The sequence below is a fragment of the Rhineura floridana genome, chromosome 4 (genome assembly GCF_030035675.1).
Source record: "Rhineura floridana isolate rRhiFlo1 chromosome 4, rRhiFlo1.hap2, whole genome shotgun sequence".
NCBI lineage: Eukaryota > Metazoa > Chordata > Lepidosauria > Squamata > Rhineuridae > Rhineura > Rhineura floridana.
Genome location: NC_084483.1, coordinates 162,166,736 through 162,181,423, shown reverse-complemented (window position 1 = coordinate 162,181,423; position 14,688 = coordinate 162,166,736). Strand labels below are relative to the sequence as shown.

Here is a 14,688-nt window from a genome sequence, read left to right as displayed (position 1 = left end):
GAGGAGTGTCTCAGTTTGCACAAGATAAAACAGTGGGAGGTGAAATATATTCTAGCAAAATTCTGGGTGTGCTCTATGTTTTTAATTGACCATGCCCACCTTTCCTTAAGTGGAGTAGTTTAAGCATAGCAGGCTGAACACATGCATCTTGGGCAGGCCAAGTTTATTTTTTCCAACAGCTAGAGTCATTGTTTAAGTAACAACATATTGTAATCAGTCTGATTTTACATCAAACTGTAGTTTCACATTCAACTGTTAATGCGCCCAAAATAGAAATAGAGCATATCCAGTTTGAAACACAAAAGGCTGTCTTCACCATCATATAACACTGACCAATAAAAAGGCTTTGAAATTAATAAAAATGAATTTGACACAGATTTCTAGGATGAATAATGAGAGAAATATAATTTTCTAGGTTAGAATCTCTGTAGAAACAGTAATAGCACAGAAAAGAAGCAAAGTAAGAACACAAACGAACATACAAAAAATGTAATTCTCCATCTTTAGAGATGGCAGGTGTTGCCACCATCCACCATGTGCTCAGAGGCACATGTTACCAAATTCTTCCAAGTTACACAGGAAGTGGATTGGACTGTGAAAGACCAACCCAAATTGTGTTTGCATTTTTACAAATTTGTAGGGCAGTCCAATATCTCAGAGAGGAGGTCAGGTCTCCTGCTCCCCTGGGGCATTCACTATATCTGCCCAATTTCCCTGCTTTTTAAAGTTTGATAGAAATATCTGTTGGCTATAGCTACGTTCTTAAACCACAAGTGGGGTTTTTTTTTTGCCTATTAGTGAATAAAGATTCCGAGACAGATATAGATATAGCGGTTCACGAGGGTTGGTACCATCTCTACACATCCAATAATTCTCAGCTGAAGACCAACTTTTACCTGCTTTTACCTGTTCAGTATGACCTAAAGCAACCTGAATCCCATAGTAACAGTTGCCCATAAACATTGCTATCAACTCAAGTCAAGACTTGGAATAAAATATATATATTGTTTCTCTCTTCCTCTGTAAATTATACAGCATTGGTGGCCGTGATGGTGGAAGATATATTTCACAAGAAAACCGTTTTGGATTTATTTCCTTCTTTATTTGACTGTACCTTATTTGATTATCTTGTCTTCCTGATATAACGGGCCTGCTATAAAAACATATTTTCATATATGTTAGCATTATTTCAATTAATTGTAGGAGAAGAAATACAGCTGTGGGAGAATAACTCCCACTGTAGGAGAATTCATTGTAAGGGAATAACTGCTTTATGGTAATTAGAGTTAGTTAAACTTTATAAGATTATTCTAATGTAGATTCATTGTGTATGTGTGCATGTGCGTGTGTGTGTGTAAAACATAAAAAAACTTTCAACTCCAGGCACAAGCCATTTGCTACCTCCTTTGTGAACTATATAATCTTTAGATCTATTTTAACCGCATGCTTCTACTGCCACCACAGCAGAGCCCATAAATTACAAGTAGATATAGAAATGCAAGATAGATTCAGTCTTATGTAATAAGTTGAAGTCCTCTGTTTGATTTCTTTCTTTATTAGATTTATATCCCACCCTTTCTTCCAGTAGATCCCAGGGCAGTAATTTCGTGGCCACATTCTCAGGGCTGACAAAAGAAAGGACTTTTTCACACAGCACATGGTTGAACTATGGAATTCACTCCCACAGGAGGCAATGATGGCCACCAATTTGGATGGCTTTAAAAGAGAATAACACAAATTCATGGAGGATAAGGCTATCAGTGGCTAATAACCATGGTGGCTATGCTTTGTCTCCATAGTCAGAGGGAGTATGTTTCTAAATACCAGTTGCTGGAAACCACTGGAGTGGAGAGTGGTCTTCAACTCAGGTCCTGCTTGTGGACTTCCCACAGGCAGCTGGATGGCCGCTGTGAGAACAAGATGTTGGCCTATTGGCCTAATCAAGGAGGCTCTTATAGTCCTGTGCTCTTACTGCTTTCCTGGTTTCCTGTTTATTTTTGTGAATGTTGAAAAGCACTGCCTTTTTTTCACTGTTTTTGACAAGTAGAATCAGCAGCTTCTTCTTTGATCTCCGTGTCTTTGGTCTCACTTATCTTCACTGCCATCGGATCTGATTCTGATTGGCTCTGGCATCCCATGGGATGTTGTCAATGGTGTCATGATCCTACACATGATATGATATGATATGATGCATTCAGGGCCATAAACAAAATCTCAACCAATCATATTTCATGGCCGTGAGGGTAAATGAGGCTTGGATAGTGAAGGTGAAGGAGAAGCAACCGAGGGTGACATGAAGGAGAAAATGTATCACACAGCAGTGAATTAATGCAAATGTTTGGTGTGGTGAACAATTCATTTGGCTGATTCACTACTTCCAACATTTTAATTTCAAGCGAAAACCAAAATACAATGGTGCAACATTTCTTTTTAAAAACCAATAGAGTTGGTGAGATTTTGTCAAGGCACAGCTTGGAGGGGAGACTTCCGCACATCAGTGACAAGTAGTATATTCATTGGTGGACCCTCGTTTGTTTCCCAGTCCCTGCTGCCATCCGTAATTGTACGGGACCATAAACCAAGAGAGCACATGCTTTACAGGCAGAAGATTCCAGGTTCAATTCCTACCATGTCCAGTTTAAAAAAAAAAAAGGTGGAAAGTAAATGAAAAGACTCCTGCCTGAGATCTCGGAGAGCCACTGCCAGCCAGAATACCTGAAACTAGGCTAAAAGAACAAATAGAAGATATAAGTCAGCTTCCTGTTTTCTTTGCATATCACACTGCTTGATTAAGGCATTCCAGGGCTTCTGCCCTCTTCATCAAGCCATGTGCCAGGCCCAGTTGTCAGAGGCGCCACTGGCAACTGGATTTGTGGGCCGCAGCATAATTAGAGAATACAATCAGCTCCTTTTTTTTGCTAGAGCTGATTTCCAACAGTAGAACAATGTTCAGTCAGATGCTACCTCTGCATGCCTGTGAACAGGGATTTGATCTGGTAAGGAGAAAAGCTTGAAGTCTGAGCTATAATTGGAGTCCAGGATATATATTTTTAAAAAGGAAGAGAAAGGGAGAGGAAAAGGCCATTCAGAACTGTCAAACTCTTGCTGTACTGTCCCCCTGTTAGATTTCTGAGCCCTAACTATTCCACCCATGATAAGGTATCAATTTAGCAACCACCTCCAAGTATTTCATGCGGTTATGCTGTGTTTTTAAGCTGCTGAGTTGTTTGCTCATTTTAGTTGTGGGGGGCACCATGTTTTTTGTTTTGTAGTTTATTGTTTGTTTGTTTTAATGGTTTTTTAAAATTGTACATAACATTTTCTTTTTTTATTGTCTACGTTAACCTCATGATTGGCTGCAAGTTATATAAATGCAACAAATCAGTCTAATTCTTTCCTTTCCTCTCTACTGCAAAACCCACAGCAACTGTTAGGTGGTGGGGTAGGGGAGACAGATTATTTTTGTACTATTGGCGGTGCACTTCTCAGTCTTAATTTTGCATTCCTTTCCTAATCACTGATTTTATGGGTTGCATTTTGTTCTTTGGCTGCTTCCTCTGTGCTGTCCATGGACTGCAACAAAATATTAGGGGAGTAGGTTGCAAATGGGTGAGTTTGCATAGAGATGTGATGTTAAATTATCCAACAAAATATTTATAACACTTCCTGCAATAAAAGTAAATAAATAAATAAAAGCCGCTCTTCCTACACAGAAGAACTATTCAAAAATGGATTTTGGGTCAGTGATAAGTGGCTACCCGCTGAGATTGTGTCCCAGTCCCCAGAAAAGACATAGGCCCCATCTGCACTATACATTTAAAGCAGCACAATACCGCTTCAAACAGTCATGGCTCCCCCAGTTCAGATTGGGACCCCAATTGTTGAGGGAATAAAGGGTGGAAGCTGCTACTCCACCCACATTCTAGGGTCCTGACTGAGGTCATTCCCTCCCTGTGCTGGCAATCTGTATGAAAAACCCACCCCTACACTTGAAGGCACAGATCCATAGCTAACTTACTGTCTAGTTTGGCCCTAAGATCCAGTCACACACCAAAGAGCCTCCTACTTCATGCATATGGATTGGCCCAGTGAAGTGTCAGGCCAGTAGTGAGTTTAATAATATTTTACTCAAAAAACCCCGGTATCTCCTGGGAATTGCATGGAGATTTAACTATGGATAGAAATTCCTTCTACAGTGGAAATGAAAGTGCTGTTTGTTTCTTCAGCATGCTCCATTTCAGATGATTCTCCATCTTTCTGGGGGGGGGGGAGTGGGCTGTAATGACACCACTTCCCTGAAATTATACTCCAAGAAGGCCTGATTCAGGAGCACAACACTCCACCCTCTCTCTGTGTAATGATGAAGGGCCAATAGCAGTGGCAGCTGGTGGCTCCATGTCAGTGGGGCAGTAGAATCCACTCCGGGTTTTAGTCCAAACTTTCAAGGATCTGTCCAAGGTGCTGAAGCCGCCAGCCGCCACTGGCCAATAGTCGTGCTGTAGAAGGGGCCGACCCTACCTCGAAACAGCAAGGATGGAGACAGCATTGCTCTTCATTTGCAACATCACAAACTTTATGTGGTAGGATACTCACAATATCCTGTGACGCTCATGAAGAAACAAAGCACACTAATCCCAATAGCACAGTGTAGGAAAGTGTTTAAAGAAATGGACCCAACCTGTTGTGAGCTGAAAAAAGCTCTTCTACATCTAATTCTTCATTTTATCACAGGGAGTATAACTCTCTTTCCTCCTTTCGCAGCCTTCTGGCTGCTTCTGTGAATGTGCTATCTGAGGAAAGTATCAGTTTCCCAGGTACATATTGTATTCCAGTAGTTCCCAAATGTTTCGTCCCCACAGACCACATAAAAATTGCTGAGGGTCTTGGCAAACCACAATGATTTTCTGCCTGTTGTAGCAATTGTAATGCACTGTGCTAGATGCTGTATGGTTTTAATTGTATTTTTACAGACATGCCACAGACCACCTGAATGAAGCTTGCAGACCATTGACCGCAGTTTAGGAATGCCTGTAGCATTCAGTGCTAGTCCTACTTAGAGTAGACCCATTGAAGTTAATGGACACGACTAAATTTGGTTTTCTATGAGTAGGAATTAATTGAATACAACTCACCATACCTTCAATGATTGGAAATGCAATATCCCCGCAGTATAAGCACAAATGTGATCACAAACATGTTTATTGTGCTTTCATCATTATCGTCAGGATCCAACGCACGTGGTGAGTCCAGTTATTGACATCATCAACTTGGACACTTTTGCTTATGTGGCAGCTTCTTCAGATCTGAGAGGAGGTGAGTCTGCAATCAACTATACATCCGTACATAAGTAAATACTTAGGCCAAGAGAAGCCAACAGAGTGCCCTCCAGGTGTTGCTGGATTACAATCCCATTATCCCTGACCATTTCTCATGCTAGCTGGTGCTTATGAGAGTTGTAACCCAACAACACTTGGGGGGCTACCCCTGGCTTACGCAAATGTGTGAGCAAAGTCACCAAAGGGAATAAGAAGCTCTGAGCGAAGTGCAGAGTACAAGTGTTATCATCATTTGCTACCGCGAGATATAGGAAAGGCCACCAACTTGGTTGGCTTTAAAAGGAATTTAGACATTTATGCCATAATTGCTTATGAAGGAAAAAAGCCTGCAGTGGCTACTAGTCATAATACCTATATACTCCCTCCAGAATCAGAGGTCTCATGTCTCTGAATGCCAGCTGCTGGGCATCACAGCTGAGGAGAGTGCGGTTGTACTCAGGTTCTCCTTGCAGGCCTCCCAGAGGCATCTGGCTGGCCATTGCGAGAACAGGATGCTGGACTAGATGTGCCACTGGCCTTACCCAGCAGGGTTCTTCTTATGTTCTTAATTCAGTATGTTTTATCCAGATGGTTATGATTTTCTTGGAAAATCCTTACTGGGTCTTTGAAAAAACCATTTCATTGCTAATCAATAGAGTTCTCCTTGATGTGCATCCCCACATTGCGACTGCTATGAATAGTGCATATATTATAAAGTGAGGCCTGTGTACAGATGGGGAAGCAAAGATAGATATACCAACTACTGTGTGAGCAAACCAGCTCACTAGGTGGGGCAGAGCTGGTACGCTAGCTTCTCTGCAGGTGGGTTGCTGTTGTTAACAGAGAGGGGGAGGTGGCAAGGAGGTTAGCATAGTGCAAATGCACCGGCAGGAACTCCAGATTGGCTCTGCCAGTGCATGTGCACTGCTGGTGCATTTGCATCATGCCAACCTCCCTGCCACCTTGCACCTCCCTATAGTAACTGTGTGACCCACCTGCCAAGAAGATGTCTTAGCTGGTCTGCCCCACCTGGGCGCCACTTCTGCTGTGTGCGCTACCACAAAAGCCACAAACCTTTCTAAATAGGTGAACATGTACTAATGAGAGGATGCAAACAAAACTGTAATATAGATATGAAGATTTTCTTTGATCACAGGAAGATTTGAAATCCTGTCCTAAACAGACTAAGCGTCAAATTGATTATAATCAATATAACCCACGTAATGATGTGATGCAAAGCAATGTCATGGTGATCGACACAGGATTGTAAGAGCCATCTCTAATCTCTCCCTCCCTCCCTCTGTTTTTCTCTGCCTACCTGCTATTCATTTTATATTTAGGGTTTGACTGGAGCCTACATTTTAAATGGGAACAGCTTTCTCCAACGCAGAAGGCAAAGCGAACAGACCCCACAGAACCCATCAAGTAAGTGGCAGCACTGAGGAAGGGAAAACAGAGGTGGCCATGATAGAACAAAGGGAGGGAGCCAAACAATGCTTCACTTTAGTGCAGGGGGTGGAACTTCAGGCCCAGCAGCCAAATGAGGCTCCCCAGAGCTTTTTGTCCAGTTCTTGGGACTCCCGAGGCCACACCCCCTCACCTGCCCTGCTCTGCACATTCCTCAAGGCCTTTTGACTGGCTGGGATGTGCCTGTGAACTGTGATAACGCCTCCTGATGGAGTGTAGCTTACTGTACAAAGCCCCCAGTTTCTCCACCCACTTTGCCCTCAGACCCCACCCACTATGTGGGGATGCAGCCCTCGGGCTGAAAAAGGTTCCCCACTCTTGTTTTAACAGATACAGAGAAACATGCCCAAAAACAGTTTGACCCAAAGCATATTAAGCCATTAGAATTTTGTTTCTGAAACTTCACTTGGTTCCATCTCAAAGCCATTGTTATTAGCCATTGTTTTAAAGAGGTTGTAATGAAATGTGCAATGGTTTCACTAACTGGAAATAAAAGAAACATGCAATCAAGATATGAGACATAATCTTTCCTGTGTGCCCTTAAAACCATTCAGTTTGTTGAGATTGAACTTTAGACATTTGAACTCCCTAATCCCAGAATGGAAATCTAGCACCATCGCCTGCAATGTACTCTCGGAACTCTTGCTGCTGTGGGCTCCTGGGAGGAAGGGTGGGATATAAATTTAATAAATAAATAAATAAACTCTAAGAAAGATGTCCAAACATTTTCTCTTTTCTGCATTCCAGTCATTTTTGCTAATTGTTTTTGCCTCATGGCCTTTTCACATTTTGGAACTGCCCCTATAGCAGAAGGGGGAAAAGAAAACACTTTTCTGCCTTATATCATATCATATCATATCATCAGAAGAACCTAAAAGAAAAGCCTCTTCAAGACATGAACCAGACTGCTGAGGGTAGGATATGGCCTGCAAAATTAACAGCGGTGTTTGCATCACAGTCTCAGCCCACTAAATGCCACTTCTTTACTTTTGTCCTCAGCTAATCTGGAAGAAAATGGGAGGGGAGGGGAATAATTCAGTTTTCAAATCAAAATCCTGCTGATTACAAAGGGCTTCTTAAAAAGCTCTTTGTCCTTCTGAGTCAGTATGACTTCCCCCTTGAAAAGAGGCTTCTAGTAGGATAAAACTAGGTACAGATGCCCAGCTAAATAATGATATGTAAATAACCCCCAAGTGCTAAATGCATTTTTTGTTTGGAAGCCTGCAATCAGGACAGCAAACTTTAGGCTTGTAGGAGTTGTGCTGATGAGTGCATTAGCCACTCATTATGTACAGGGGGACTTGTGACTGACATAAAAATACCAAAGGTTCTTTGAAACATTAATTGCCCAAAGATTTAGTGAGAGCCATATATTGTATGCAGGTTATGTGCAAGGTGGAGAGGGCTATGGTGGGGAGGGTGGGGGGCCACGATATTAAGAGGCTAGGCGGCAGACGCTGGAAAGGTGTCGGTGGCAGGCCATGCCAATTTAGGGGAACAAGGGATAGATGCATTATATCCATCCCCTGTTCCGGGCCTGCTCACAGCCAGAAGAAAGCTGGGGGATGTACAACTCCATCCGACCTTCGACTGCTGCTGTGTAATGCCAGGTCTGTGGTTCAGAAGACATCACTCATCCACGATATGATTGTGGATGAGAATGCAGACCTGTTGTGCATCACAGAAACTTGGCTGGACGAGGCCTCAGCCCCGGTGCTTGGGGCCATGTGTCCAGCCGGGTTCCAGTACGCGCAGCAGCCGAGGGTTGGTAGGCGGGGAGGGGGGTGGCAATTATCTATCAGGAGTCTTTGATTTTTACCAGACCTCCTCTCCACGAGACCACATTTGTTGACTGCATGTACTGGAGGTTGGGCCCAAAGGGCAGTTTAGGAATTCTGCTTGTGTACCGCCCACTCCACTGCACAGCAGACTCCCTGACCGAGGTGCTTGAGGTTGTCGCGGATGTGCGGGCTCTGTCCCCTAACCTAGTGGTTTTGGGGGATTTTAACCTGCACACTGAGGCAGCTCTCACAGGAGCTCCTCAGGATTTCTTGGAAACCATGACTTCCTGGGAACTGCACCTTAGTAATACGGGGCCCACCCATGTAGCTGGTCATGCTCTTGACCTTGTGTTTGTCTCGGGAGGGGATGGAAGTGCTCTGAAAATAGGGGCTGTTGTTATTAACCCCGTGTCATGGTCAGATCACTATCTGGTAAATATAGATCTCTCATTGCCGCACACCCTCCGTAGGGGACAGGGACCTATTAGAATGGTCCGTCCCAGGCGCCTGATGGAGCCTAAGGGATTCCTGAAGGCACTGGGGAATTTGGAGTTGTCTGAAGGTCGCCCGGTCGAAACCCTGGTGATGGAGTGGAATAGGGAGATCACCGGGGCAATTGACCGGGTGGCTCCGAAACGTCCTCTCCCCCTGAATAGAACTCAGACTGCGCCCTGGTATACTCCACGGTTGCGGGGTCTGAGACAGGAGGTGAGACGACTAGAGCACCGGTGGCGGAAATCGCACTCTGAAGATGATCGGACACTGGTTAGAGAAGCAATTGCAGCCTACCAAGTGGCAACGAAGGCAGCAAAGAGGGAATTCTTTGCTGCCTCTATTGCATCCGCAGAGTGTTGTCCCAGGAGGTTGTTCCAAGTGTTCCGAAGCCTGGTCGGTCCAGTTGTGCAGGAATCCATGGAGCTTTCTAAAGCCGCCTGTGACATATTTGCTAAACACTTTGCTGATAAAATTGAGCGCCTAAAGAGTGCGATTCCGTATGCCGTGGATACAGGAAGTGTGCCAGAGTTGGCCAGTTGCATTCCAGTCTGGTGGGATCGGTTTCAGCCTCTTCCCTCTGAGGAAGTGGACAAGGTGCTCTCTACTGTGAAGCCAACCACTTGCTTGTTTGATCCTTGCCCTACATGGCTCATTGTGGGCTGTAAAGAGAAACTGAGCGAAGGGATCAAGGCAGTGGTGAATGCTTCTTTAGAAGAAGGTGTGGTGCCATTAGCCCTCAAGGAGGCGGTAATAAAGCCCATTCTGAAAAAGTCCTCCTTGGATCCCCAAGATTTAAACAACTTTCACCCAGTTTCTAATCTTCCATTCTTGGGCAAGGTCATCGAGCGAGTGGTGGCTGAACAGCTAAAGACACACTTGGATGAAGCAGATTATCTGGATCCATTCCAGTCTGGCTTCAGGACTGGTCATGGAACTGAAACAGCTTTGGTCGCTATGGTGGATGATTTAAGGAGGGCGTTGGATAAAGGAGAACATGCATTCCTCGTCCTCCTGGATCTCTCAGCGGCTTTCGATACCGTCGACCACAGTATCCTTTGAGATCGTCTGGAGAGAATGGGAATAGGGGGCACTGTTCTACGGTGGTTCCGTTCCTATCTCTCAGACAGACATCAACGGGTGGCATTGGGGGATAAGGTCTCGGACCCTTGGCCTCTCAATTGTGGTGTGCCACAGGGTTCTATCCTTGCCCCCATGCTATTCAACATCTATGTAAAGCTGCTGGGAGCCATCATCAGGAGATTTGGGCTGTGGTGCCACCAATATGCGGATGACACCCAGCTCTATCTCTCGTTTAAGTCCTCGCCAGAGTTGGCTGTGGAGACCATTTCCAAGTGCCTGGAGTCAGTAAGTGAATGGATGGGAGGAAATAGGCTGAAGCTAAACCCTGACAAGACCGAGGTACTGGTCGTGGGAGACAGGAAAAGATTAGGAGCTTTAGACCTGGTGCTCAATGGGGTAAAACTGCCCCTGAAGGACCAGGTCCGCAGCCTCGGGGTCATCCTTGATTCCCAGCTGTCCATGGAGGCTCAAGTTTTGGCAGTGAGCCGGGCAGCTTGGTTTCAATTACATCTAATACAGAGGCTGCGACCCTATCCGCCTGTCCATGTTCTCCCACGGGTAGTACATGCCCTGGTCTCCTCTCGCTTAGACTACTGTAATGCGCTCTACGTTGGGTTACCCTTGAAAATGGTCCGGAAACTGCAGCTGGTAGAGAATGCGGCGGCACGTTTGATTACGAACAGCCGTCGCCGCGATCACATCACTCCGGTGTTACAAGATCTACACTGGTTACCAGTTGTCTACCGGGCCCAATTCAAGGTGTTGGTACTAACCTTTAAAGCCCTATACGGTCTCGGCCCAGCTTATCTGAAGGAACGCCTCCAGCATCAACAAATATGCCGCCTGACTAGATCAGCCACTCAAGACCTTCTCTCGGTCCCACCAGTCAAAACAGCTAGACTGGTGCGGACCAGAGAGAGGGCATTTTCAATCGTGGCCCCCACCCTCTGGAACACTCTCCCTTATGATCTTCGCCATGCCCCCTCCCTGCCAAGTTTTCGCCAAGCTTTGAAAACCTGGCTATTCAGGCAGGCCTACAAGATCCCTGGGGTAGCCTAATTTTATTGGTTTTAGCTATGGGTGGGTTCGGTTTCGTTTTATATTGTAGTTCTTGGGTTTTTATGTAGTTTGTATGTTGTATTTTACTTGATCTTGTACGCCGCCTAGAGTGGCCGCTTGTGTGGCCAGATAGGCGGCCTAGAAATAAAATTTATTATTATTATTATTATTAGGCAGAATAAAAGGAATCCTGTTATGAGGCAATCCTATAAACACTCATCTGGGAGTGAGTCCTATTGAACTCACTGTGACTTACTTCTGAGTAGATGGGTCTAGGATTGCATTTTTGCTTTCTTAAAATATAAAACACAACAAACTTCATGCATGAATAGAGACTTAACAAATAGTCTGAATTTTCCTTGATGGACTAGCGTCTGGAAAGAAAGAGTTTGAAGGAGGAATAGGGAGGCAGCTAGCTAGAAGGAGTTTTATCAGCTTGAATATGGGTACACACTTTTAGAAAAAAAATTGCTAGTGCAATGCAGCCTGGTTTTTGTGAGCATGTGTGATTAGGATTAGTGGTTGTGCTGTCTGCTCTAGGAGTCTTTTATCTCCCACTATACTCTGCTTGTTGATTTGTAAATAAACAGAATACTAAGAGACAATAGATGTGCTCAGCCATTTGACTGATCCTATGAAAAAGTGAGAATGGGACAGTGGCATTCATGCAAGTCCTGCCCCCCATGTCCGTGTGTGTGTTGTACCTCCCAGTTCCCAACCTTCCCTGTGTTATGCAGAGACACTCTTCAACGACCTTCTACTCATGTTTGCTTGAATATGAATAGACTCCTCCACAATATCAGGGATCCTATTTTATCAGGGTCTGCATGTAGAGGGTTTTTCTTGCATTCAAGCAAACACAAGTAGAAGCCCCCTGCAGACCTTCCCTGTACAACACTGGGAAGTGTCAAAGACTGAGGGGGGACTGATGTCATGCACAAAGACAGGGCAGGGCTTGTGTGCATGAACTCCACTTTGAACTATTGTGTGTTCAGAGACACATGCCTGAGCATGCCTCATGTCTTTGGTGTGCTCTCTTATCCGACAGAATGCAAACCTCTTATGCCTCTGGATTTCTCACCACCTGGAAAAGAGGGAAATCTATAATAATATTCTCAGCAGTCTGCTGAGTGTCCCTGGCTGTTTCCTGTGCATGTGTCCTAAAGGAGCATAGTATGAAGAATTCTAGGCAGAAACAGGATTGCTTGGACAATATAAGTTTATGTTTGCATGCATCATGTTTTACATATTAAAATACAAAACAATATACTTTTTAAATATAAAACCTATAAAGTTTTATTTGTATAATACCAGGATTGGCTGTATTTCCCATTACATGTGCATGTTGTTGCAAACATGCTTGCCACTGCAGTGATGTGTAAAGCTCCCCTAAAAATCTAATGCCTCCCTTAAAAGCCACAGGCAGCTTCTCTTAAAATATGCAAATTTGATGAGTTCATTGTGGCCCTTTGTAATTTACATTAAAAAGGTTGATAATTCTTTATGTTGTCATTTCCACTGTACTGAAAATTCTGGGCAGGTTACAATATAAAAACAAAACACTTATCATTTGGGCTCCTTGGGAGGAAGGGTAGGATATAAATTTAATAAATATTTTTTTTTAAAAAGCCACAAAAGCCCATACAAATCCATAATGCTATTCCAAACCATTTAAGCTAAAAGCTCACAAAGTGCAAAAGGAACGGAGGGGTGGGGTGGAAGAATCTGAAAAGCCTAATAGATCTCTCCTCTTGGTGAAACCTGTTAATTGCCACTCCTTGATCTGGTTTGCACGTTAATGCTAAACCAAACCATGGTTTAGCTCATCGCAATGCAGCAGCAACAGGACTAGGGGAGGAGCCAACTAGGCATGACCTCTCTGGTTTAGTTTAGCATGACATGCAGACTGAGCCCATGACTCTTACCAAAAGAGGCAGGAGAAATTAGATTCACTTCCCTTTTAAAACCTAATCTCTCACACTTTCTGAAATACGAGAACCCAGCCATATGCAATTCTCCAGCCAAATAATGTTTTTTAAAATGCATACATTGGGTAAAAGTGTGCATAAAAATGAACGTATTAGTGAAAATAGCATACAAAAATGCACTATATTGGGAGAAATTGCTTGTGAAAATGTCAAATCTTCATACAAAAATGTGTTTATTAGGAGAAATTCACACTAAACTTCTGGATTTTTTTTTCATTTGTAAAAAGAAAATCACAACTTGCTGCAGAAATGTGGACACCTGAATTTAAGATTGGAAAAATGAGCAACGGAGAGAACCAAACCTGACAGATCCTTCCATCCCTGCTCTTATCCAGGGCTAATTTAAATTCCCATTTAACCTAACACACACTCACCCCTTTCAAAAGTCAGAGAACAGCCCATTATCCCACACCTGTTTCCCTGACTTACTACCAGGTAAACAACCCTCTGTGGTCTTACTTAGCAACCATAGCTAATACTTTGGTCATCCTTCCCCAAAATTGCCCTAACAGAATGAATACTGTTGCTGCTGCAAGATCTGCTGTTACTATTTATTTATACAACACCGTCGGTATGCACAGTGCTTTACAGAGTATAAAACACTCTTCACCAACCTGGTACCCTCCAAATAGTTTGGACTACAATTCCCACCAGCCCCAGCCAGCACAGCTATGTTGTCCAATACAATGGGAGGGTACCCGGTTGGTTGGAGGCTGGAATAAGAAGATAGCCCCCTCCTCTTCCCTCCTTCAACTAAGAAGCTAGGCTTTCAGGACATGTCCCATATTCATGCCTGGGAATTAAATCACTGCGTATCTGACTATTTACAGATTACAAATGCACATGCATCAGGAAACAGAATGGAGTCCAAGTGAGAGTTTGTCTCTTCTTTCCTTCCCGATCATGCAGGACACCTATTATTGCAGGAGGGCTTTTTGTAATTGACAAGACCTGGTTCAACCATCTAGGGAAATATGATGCAACGATGGACATTTGGGGTGGAGAGAACTTTGGTGAGTCACTGTCACTCTACAACCACCAGCAAACTCCTTGTGAAAGATTCAAGAAAGCGGGAGAATTGGCATTCTCTTGACAGCTCTCGATATCCATCCCACTTATTATTTGCCGGAGATCTAAGCAAACAAAAACTCTTTTTCGGTGCCTTTATTAAAATGCCACCAATAATCTGAAGGCTTCTTTTGACTTTTCCACCAGAGCAAACCTTTCCTTCATAATGTGTAGGCAAATATTCTATTGTCTCCTGATGCCATCGTCAGCTTCTCAAAAAGGGCAGGTGGGCAGACAGTCCCTTGGCAAAAAGACGATCTCTGAGTGAGGAAAATGTGGTATGCACAGATCTGCCACAACAGCAGCCGCTGGAGGCATTTTAAAACAAAGTAATGGGCCATGTCAGAGTTAATTCCAAAGGTATGGTAGGGATTTCCTATGGGATCATTTTACTAACATGTCACCAAGCACAGACAGAATTGGCTCTTCTTCTCA

The 14,688-nt window shown here is 43.9% G+C and overlaps 1 protein-coding gene across 3 annotated transcripts in view; it reads left to right on the top strand.

Moving 5' to 3' along the window:
- The window catches only part of GALNT14 (polypeptide N-acetylgalactosaminyltransferase 14), a 366,983-nt gene that overhangs the window by 327,218 nt on the left and 25,077 nt on the right, over positions 1-14,688 (top strand). For all 3 annotated transcript variants that reach the window (XM_061624997.1, XM_061624998.1, XM_061624999.1), the window contains 3 exons: positions 5,226-5,313; positions 6,656-6,740; positions 14,095-14,198. In XM_061624997.1, coding sequence (XP_061480981.1) covers positions 5,226-5,313; positions 6,656-6,740; positions 14,095-14,198 — 277 coding nt within the window. The remainder of the gene's footprint in view (positions 1-5,225; positions 5,314-6,655; positions 6,741-14,094; positions 14,199-14,688) is intronic.